The 9921-nt window shown below is 39.8% G+C and overlaps 1 protein-coding gene across 2 annotated transcripts in view; it reads right to left on the reverse strand.

The window, feature by feature from the left end:
• The window catches only part of ANKRD55 (ankyrin repeat domain 55), a 74406-nt gene that overhangs the window by 38198 nt on the left and 26287 nt on the right, over positions 1-9921 (reverse strand). For both annotated transcript variants that reach the window (XM_032775359.2, XM_032775361.2), the window contains exons 2-4: positions 8680-8802; positions 5664-5794; positions 3840-3949 (exon numbers count right to left, since the gene is read on the reverse strand). In XM_032775359.2, coding sequence (XP_032631250.1) covers positions 3840-3949; positions 5664-5794; positions 8680-8802 — 364 coding nt within the window. The remainder of the gene's footprint in view (positions 1-3839; positions 3950-5663; positions 5795-8679; positions 8803-9921) is intronic.

Here is a 9921-nt window from a genome sequence, read left to right on the forward strand (position 1 = left end):
GCAAATGCAAAAGTGGATACAATCAGGAATAATTCCAGTGCTAGTTTCCAAAATAGTATCAGAATATTAATTAATATCAAATATCAGAATGTAGTGAATGCCTGAGCCATTTTTAAAGCCTAGAAATCAATAGAACTATTTAATGTGATCCTGTTTTAAACATAAATGCAAATTTATTACCTTCCTATTACACTTTTGTATTCTTTGATTAACAAGCCACTGAGTTAGATTACGGATCACAGTCTGTCTGTTGGGAGTAAGGCAAGTATTATGCCATAAACCAGAGTTTATGGAGCTGTACATCTGTTTACTTTTGTAGAGAAGTAGAGTAAACACTCCCATGTTGTGGAGGGAACAGTTAGAACTATTACACATGAGATGAAGGTTTTTTAGGTTATGAAGCCCTAAAATTGACAAGACAGCCAACAGCTGACGCAAGTAACATAGCGTCTATACAGATACCGCGTCACCCTAACTACACCAACATAAGCCCTATGCTTCTCATGGAGGTGGAGTTATTATGTTTATGTAGTAGGGCACTTACATTAGCAGGACTAGGCAGTAATGTGTACACTGACATAATCAGGTTGATTTAAGCTGTTTTACATTGACCTAACTGTGTAGTGTAGAGCATGCCGTAGGTGGAGCAATGTTTTATAACCTGAAAGATTTTGCCCCAGGATTTTCATAATCACCCCTCAATTACTGCAGTTAACTGTGAAAATAGTCTGAAGTCACTGGATTTGGAAGAGGCAAATTATGTTTTGTAGAAGGGCGCTGAGCATTCATTAAAGTATGGAGATGGCAGGATTATCCAGACAGACAATCTTGTCACAACCTCATATCTTGTATCAGAATCAGCCAACATAGACCCTTATACCAGAGTAGAATCCATGTGACAATGGCAGATGTAAGGGTCTGTGCTAGCAGAAGCCCATTGTCAGATTGGGATCATAATGCTCATCCAAGGCATGGTGAGTTATGTGAGAATACTTGCTTCCCCTTCAAACAAAATACAAGAGAAAGGCTCTTTTCTCCTTTGAGATCTTTTACTCCACTTCTTAGCTGGACAATCCTGAATTCTTACAGTATATTTTCCGCATCAAGTTGCCCTAGAATGTGTTCTATCAGTCTTAGGTTTAATAGAAGACAGGCTATGTAGCTAAAGCAATAAATACATGTCCAAAATTAGAACATTAGCTATTTCATAACATTCTATAAACACATTTGATAAATTCAAAGTCTATCATTCTTCTATGGTATTCCAGTGGCATACCTCATGCTCATCTGAAAACAGGTAAATCTCAGGTGGACATATGACATGTGGATTGCAAAAATATAGCAAACTGTGACCCAGCAGCATCATCCCGATTCCCACTCCTGTCTCTTTTCTAGCCACAAACCACCCAGAGACCTCCTTCTGGTCAAACTCCTTGTACAATTCTTCACAGTCATCTCCTCACCACCTTTATAAATGTTTGCAGGTCTAATTTTAGCATATACACCTCCACTTACTCAATTCCAGACTCAGACCCTAAAGCACCCACCAGTCTTTTCCTTCTCCCTGAGCACATCCTTCCTGTGCCTTTTCTGCCTCTTGAGCAATGGGCTGATTAGCCTTTGGGGCTCTTCTCAGCCCATCCCAATCTATCAAACACTACACACAGCTTTTCCTCTCAGGTTTACTCCATGGCAATGTAATTGGTGATCCAACCAATACAGCCCCCCCAGTGCTGAAATCCTGAAACCACCCAGATGAGCTGTGCTAATTTTAACTACACACGTAGCATGGGGAGAGTCAGCAGGGTCCTTTTATCCCATTTCTCACTGAAGGCTCAGCCACTCTACGAAACATGTATTGAAGTTTAAAAACTTGCCAGCCCTTGTGCCTGAAAGTGTTTAAATGGACTGATTACAGCCTGTCAATTTCAGTGTGGTCTGTGTGCTGCCAACTATTCCTCCTTGCTATAAGTCAATTTGCTGTTGCCTCATAGCAATGGGCTGCCAGTTCTTAAACTCAGGTGAGGAAGCACTTCATAATTAGCCACCACATTTTGTCTTCCTCTCAAATCTAAATAGTTGGCAGAGAGCAAAAATGAGTACAATGGAAAAATCTCACTAATGGCTATGGCACTCCAACTGTGCCTTCTGGTAACAGGGCAATCATATCCAGAACTAATTTTGTTGACTTGGGCTAATAAGACAGAAGAAAGAAAGCTGAGCAGCTGGCACACTCTTGTGTGGAGCAAAGGTCTGCTTGTTTCCATGGAGACTGAAAAAACTTCAGGGAACTCTGTGTGCTGCTGTTAAAGTCAATTACTGTTTCCTTTCTAATATCTGCATGTGCAGTGTTGCACAAACATAGCCTTTTCTCTTTGGAGGCTTTGTGTAATGATAATGCACTCTTGCTCTGAAACCCTCCAACTGTACCATCCAAGTGATGCATGAAAAAAATTATGAAGGTGTAAAATTGTCTCTACGGAGACATTATAGACTGTTACAATACTCACCCGTAACTTGAACATCAAGTTACAGCTTTGCTGCTTCAGATGTGTCAAACCACCACTAAGTTCTATGCATTTCTTGCAACTTACATTTTCAACCCAGCTTTTTTCAGCTACCCATAAATGATTTACTCAGGAGAGATTTTGCATGAATTTAATCAGTTTATATAAATCAGGACTTGAAAGGCTTTAAGAAGCATTCCTGTTCACAACAGAAACTATGATACAAATAGCACATTTGCTTGTGACTTGTTTTGGAGAACTGCCCTTCAGACTTTTTGACAAAAATCAACTGTACTACATTTTGTCAAAAATCAACTGTACTACATCTTACCTGATCCTTTAGAACTACTTTCCATAGGATGGACCAAATTTTAACAGAATTTGTCTTTTGGACAACTTTCCTTCCATTCATAATCCCACAGGTTGCCTCCCTTCCCAATAATAAACTATTATATTCAAAACAATAATATAAATACATCAACATATATTATATATACACACGTTATATAACAGAAACATTATATAACGTTCCAAGGCACTATAATAATACTAATAAATTCTAATAATAATACAAATATTTATTCTTTAATCCCATTAACATCATCCACATAATATGGTAGCAGCTGTAGCAATTACTTACATGAGAAAGTAACATTAGGAAAATATTTAATAATTTTTAGCTGTCTTTTAATGCAGCTGGAAACAAAGAGGAGCCAGAACCATGTGACCAGCCACTTCTCTACGAACCACGAGCAAGAACCACATTTTGGGTTAGCATATAACCTAAATTTATATAATATTCAGTGGACATAGAGTGAAGGGCAACTGGTTTTGTGACTCCTGTTGGGAGACCTGCATTTGTAAATAATGCTGAAGCCTGAGTTAAAGAACACCGGCACCAAGTTAGCTAGGGAAGATACAGCATTGAACTATCATGGGAACAAATTTCCTGTGGTATTTCTAGTATAGAGGATGGCTTGATCACATTGGTGGTGATTGTTCACTGTGGGAAATCTGGAGCTTCAGCCTCCATTCTGAGTTCTATTGTTTTTGTGAGGTTTAAATCAGATTCTTCATCCTGCCTGAACACATTCCTGTAAAACAAGTGCAGCACAAAGAGCCCTAGACTTAAGTCCCAATAGCCTCTTCATTTAAATGTATGATGATCACCAGATGAAATAGCAAATCACAAGAGTAATTGCCACAACTAGCTTGCCTGCCCTACACTGCCTCCAGTCAGTCAGTCTCCATGTTCTTTTGGTGACTATGTACCGGACCGAGAAGATGTTTTACTCAAATAAGCAAACACCCTTTTAATATGGGGGGGCTTACCTAACATCAGGCTCTGCGGTAGCAGCATGCAGTGGCAGTCTCCCATTTTTATCAGGTATGTTCTGCTTGGCACCATTTCGGAGCAGACTGACACAGCCTTCAAGCCACCCCTAGGAAAGAAAGTACTGAAGATCAAAGAGGAATGGAGAAGATTTGGGGTCAGATCCTCAGCTGATGTAATTCTGTTTACACCAGCTGAGGATGTGTCCTTGGTTTCAGAAAAACATCTTGCTTGTTAGAGCTTCAAAGATGGTTCATGTTTGGTTCAAGTCCTGGATTGGTTCATCCATCCATTGCTGTAATTAAACTTTTTAGTTCCACTGCATTTTGGCCTTTCTTTGGCTATGGTGGGACTGGAGGGCTGTTTTAACATTTGCAGTAGACACGGCACTGAAAATGTTGTTAATTGCTGTTGTACTAAAAACTCTTATGTACATTCCTGCATATGGATTTTAATTAAATGAGAGTCAGCCAAGAGCCTGAGCATTTGATCTTATTTTCTTTATAAGAGGTTACCAGAGATAGTAAATTGATATGAAAAGCCTGAGAATTGGAGTTATTTTAGGCTTTGCTTTCAGCACTTCCTTCTTGTTCTAGCAAATGGCTTTTTACAGAGTTGAAATAGAAGCGTTATCCTGAAAATGGCACCATCATTTATGGGGATTGGTCACTGACGGAAGTAAAATGCTGCACTGTCACCTTCAAACACAAACCAAAGCTGAGGATCACTCTGGTTCTCACTGAGCAAAGTATTTTGGTATGTGTTTGAGTCCAAAGGAAGTCAAACATGTGCTTAAGTGCTTTTCTCAAACTGGGACCTCCACAGGGTCACTCCCCTGCAGCTCAAGTCATCTGCCTGCCAAACATGACCAGTATTTCCTGGGGAGAGATGGAATGAGGGAATTAAAGCACCCTTGTGTTGCCCACTGATCAAAGTTTTGTTGCAGGGAAGTTTGCAAGCTGGGTTAATTCTAGCACTCAGTTGCATTCATCCACACATGCAAACCCACTGAAGTCAATCCTCTGGGCAGACATGACACCCAGATTCTCACTAGGTCTCACACTACATACAGCATAGAAACCACCACTCACAAATTTAAATCACATATAGCACACTCACAATAAGGCTCATGGATCTGAAATTTCCCCATGCATCCAAGGCTCTTACTCTCATTGTCTCTTTAATACTCCCTTGGTTAGCATATTACAATGATTCACTCTCCCTAGCCCAAGCACCTGATTAAATTGCAAAGGATTGTGAGCCTAATCCTTAGGATATCCATGGGGGTTTTAGCTTATGTAAATTCTGTGGCACTAGTCACGCTATAATTCAATTAACCTTTTGGGGTGGGAAAGCAAATTGTCATCCTATCTTATGCCTCCTGTTTAGCCTTAGAGATGGTAAGGATAAGAAGTTCAGCTAAAACAGGGGAATTCTGAAGCCATGACGCCAGCCTGAGTGATTGGAATGTTTTCCAGTCATCTATTTTTTTCCATAGATGTTTTTTGCCCCTTCAGGAAAAGAGGAAGGGAAAACACAGAATGTTACTAATCAGGGGATTTTTTGAAAATATCTGGCAAAGAAAATATCTATTCTTGAAAGCAACATGCATATTTAATATGTTTGAACCGATTGCCCATTGTGATACTTTTGACACATTTTCCAGCTGGAAATGTCACAGTGAAGCACTGTTCTTTGCACAGCTCTCTAGGACCACACATGTCTTATACTTACTCTCCCCTTTCTGTAATACAGAACTAGTCTTTATTACTTCACCCTTTTGCCCTCCCAAAGTACACTGTAACAGACAAAAGTCTTGGTACCATATACGTTGCAAGAGATAAACTGGTGCGTCCACAGGCATCTTGAGTATTAATATTTGCTCCCATCTTCAACAGCAATTTCACTGTATCGACTTGGCGTCCCGAAACAGCATGCATCAAGGGGGTACAACCTTGGGGGGGAATAGATACTAATTAATTAAATAGATAAGTGATTATAAATGACAGCAAACAGATCAAAGTAGATTACCATAAGAAATAAAACAAAACCGCAATCTAAGTACTAGTTAGGATTTGAATCATGCAGTGTCTCACCCAGTTAGATAGTACAAACAGGTTAGCTTTTGCATATACAGGCAGGCCTCTGCCTTCTTTCCTGCCTGGGACCAGTATTCACCCTCCCATCCAGTTCAGTCTTTTTCCTCCAGTACTTTCAAGTGTTGTATTATAGGGAGAGTGAGATCCAGTCATGATGATACTTCTCCCTTTTATATCTTCTTCCAACTTGCTGGAAAGCTCTTTTGCTGTGACCTGGGTCAAACAGTTCCCATTGTGTAATGCTATCTCTGCGAGGTTTCTATTGTACACAGTTCCTGGGGTAATCCTGGTGCTTGTGTGTATTTCCTCAATAAACCATCAACATTGTTTTGCCTTTTTATTGTTGTACCTGAAAGGCTGCTTGTAGGTGTTCTCAACCTCACATGTTTCAGTAACACAGAGATAGCCAAACTTCATAACTTCACATACAATGATAGCATATACAATCCAATGATATGTTAATGTCTCACAGATCAAAACTTTTAGAATAATACCTTACAAGGCATACTTTGTATGAAACATATAATTATATTACAATGGTGAATATGGGATGTCACACAGATTATCTCAGTTACATCACTGTGTGAATCCATTTCAGCCGAGTTACTCTGGAGTTGAAAGGTAATGATTAGTTTACTGCAGGCAGTTAGACATCTTGCCTTTATTTTTCTGCTTTAGGAGCCGGAAGATCAAAAAAGCTCTTGTCTTGACCTTACTGAGATCCAGAGAACTATTTGAAGGTATGTGACGTTACTGACATACACTGGGACCATATAGAACATGGGTTGCAACCACGGTTCTGTAGTGGCACCAAATTCTATGTAAAGGGGGTCATATAAGGTGTCTAAGACCAGGTTACTGGTTACTGCTTATGATTATGCTGTCTGTATGTCTGTATCATTTTTGTAGTTGAAGTTATGAATATTGGCTGTATGCTGTCTGTATTTCAAACTTGTGCTGTGTTACTGGGAAAGATTCCAGACAAGTTGGTGTCAGCTCAGCTTAGCCTGCTTGATGGCCCATTAAGGACCATCAACTACACAATTGACCCATTGAGAGGAGGCGGATACGCCTTGTGACTCAGCAGGGTGTGCAGAAACTGGCCCATGTGACTGCAAACTCCATTTTGCTGTAACTTTCCACAGTAGGAACAAAGGAGTGTTCTTACACCTGGAAAAGTCTATATAAGGCGAAGGCCTGATCTCCATTTTGTCTTCAATCCTGCTTCTTACCTCTGGAGGGACTTTGCTGCAAGCTGAAGCTCTACACAAGGGACTGATGACCCATCCCAGCGGGGGATGTACTCCAGAGACTCAATTTGAACCTGCAGTTTACTTCATCACTGCTACAAGCCTGAACTAAGAACTTTGCCATTACTGTATGTAATTGATTCCATTTAACCAATTCTAGCTCTCATCTCTATCTTTTTCCTTTTATGAATAAACCTTTAGATTTTAGATTCTAAAGGATTGGCAACAGCGTGATTTGTGGGTAAGATCTGATGTGTATGTTGACCTGGGTCTGGGGCTTGGTCCTTTGGGATCGAGAGAACCTTTTTCTTTTACTGGGGTGTTGGTTTTTATAACCATTCATCCCCAGGATGTGTGGAACTGGTGGTGATACTGGGAGACTGGAGTGTCTAAGGAAATTCCTTGTGTGACTTGAGGTTAGCCAGAGGGGTGACACCAAAGTCTTGTCTGGCTAGTTTGGTTTGCCTTAGAGGTGGAAAAACCCCAGCCTTGGGCTGTGACTGCCCTGTTTGAGCAATTGGTCCTGATTTGGCACTCTCAGTTGGGTCCCGCCAGAACCACATCGTCACAAGGTAATACAAGGATCTCAATTTCTGAATCTAGATTTTACAATCAGTTTTCTGAAACAGAAACAGATCTCTGCAGGGGTTTGGGCTTTTTTAAAATGATTGAGAACCCTGCAATTTTCATGGTAATCCTAGGAAATGCCACTGTGGAAAAATTAGACCCTCGATTGAACACAAAATACTTCAATGGATAAGCTTTTAAAGATCTCTGGTTCAGATTCACTTGGAAAATACATGCTTGTAAAGACAACTAACTAACTGCATGCACTCAGATGGCACCATGTCAGGCATGGCATGAGAACCTGAATAGAAAAAAATATGCAGCTTCAAGCGTAAAACAGGTAAATTACACATGCAATTGCTCTTTTGGCAAGAAACTGCATATGTTACCATTTTATTAATTGTCTGTTTGTACCCGTGCCCATATTCAGCAAGCACAAATAACTGCTGGTGTCTACTTTTTAAAATTTGTCCTAATGAGTCTTTAATATGTCCAAAAATATATATAATTTGGATTTGACTAGAATAAATATTTCTCCATCCTCCCCTGACATTTCAGCAACTTTCCAGCATTTCTCTTCCTATGACAAACAATATAAATTCATGGCAGAGGACTTTGTGTCTCATGTCCACTGTCTGATACATGGGATATTTTTATTTATATGCAAATAAATACACTTATAAGGAAGAAGAACAATATTATTTTATGGCCATCCAGGGACATTCAAAATGCATATTCCCAATGGATATCCCAAAGAAAATACCAATTTCCCATTCTACTGCTCATAAAGGGGAAAACTAGATATAATTCTACTTACAATGTTTCACTAATTTTTAAAATCAATATTAAAAATGGAAAAAAGATGATAGCTCAATCACATATTGTATTGATTAACCCCTTGGAAACAATCTAAACAGTTTTACCCTCGCTGTCACAGCATTCTAATATTGAAGGATCTTCACGAATCACTGCAGTCAGTGTGTTGACATCGCCATTAGCAGCTGCTTGGTAAACCACAGTTAGGTCAATTTCTTCTGCAGAATCACCTAGAGACAGATACATTTAAGTAAGTATGTGGGGAAACTACAAATGATGAATGGTGAAAATAATCCCATTTATTTTCATGAGGCTGACCACATAACTCATGAGAGGTCCAACCAAAAACAGATCCAACTAACATGATGTTGTATTTGGTCGTCTGAATCATGTTCTTCAGTATCAACAACCTCCTACGAGTTCTCAAACAGAGTCACTGAGACGTATGCACAAGCAATTTCCTGACAGGGCTAGGTTTCTGACTCAACTCATGAAAGCCATATTAATTGCACAGATTCAAGTCTGGAGTGAAATTCACTAAGTTGCAAAAAAAAGAAACCCATCTCAAAAGATTAGCAGCCACGTATGTATATATGATATAATGTAAGTTAAGGATACAGGAATTTTCAGTTTCTTTATTACCTCACCACAAAACACGAAGTGGAGACTATGCACTTGCTTCCCTGAAGTATTTTGATCCTCCTCCAGGATATATAAATGTTTGCAATTTCACCGCTGGTTTTAAAGGCAAATAGTGTTTAAAACAAAGAAGTGTAAACTGGCTGGTGAAGATGAGTGAGAATTGTATAATCCTTATTTTCTCTTTGCATTCTATAGTGCCAGGTGGTACAAAAACACTGATTTAAAACTGAAGTAACATATTCTGACAGGTGATCCTGATGATGGTTTGCAAACTTACATGGACATTGGTCTGATTTAAGAGAAGCTTCCCTGAGGGGTGAAGGTGGGGTGGCTGGTGAAAAAAGCATTGGAGCCATCTCTGCCAGCATGCCATCAGTGCAGAGTTAGCCAGTGTCATAGTCCCTGCACAGGCAATCTCCAGCTGCTTTAAGGCCACTTTGTACCATGGCCATGCAGAGTGGTCTTAGTTTGCTGGAGAATCCAGCCAAGTACCATACTTCTGTAACTCACAGGGATGTGAGACTTAGGCCAGGTCTACACTGCGACTTTAAATCGGTTTAATGGCCGATATACCGATTTAACGCTGTATCCGTTCACACGACATCGTCATTAATATCGAGTTAAACGGCTCCTTAAATCGATTTCGGAACTCCTCCCAAACGAGAGGAGTAGCGCTAAATTCGATAGTGATAACTCGGATTAGGGTT

Source organism: Chelonoidis abingdonii, chromosome 6 (assembly GCF_003597395.2).
Source record: "Chelonoidis abingdonii isolate Lonesome George chromosome 6, CheloAbing_2.0, whole genome shotgun sequence".
Taxonomy (NCBI): Eukaryota; Metazoa; Chordata; order Testudines; family Testudinidae; genus Chelonoidis; species Chelonoidis abingdonii.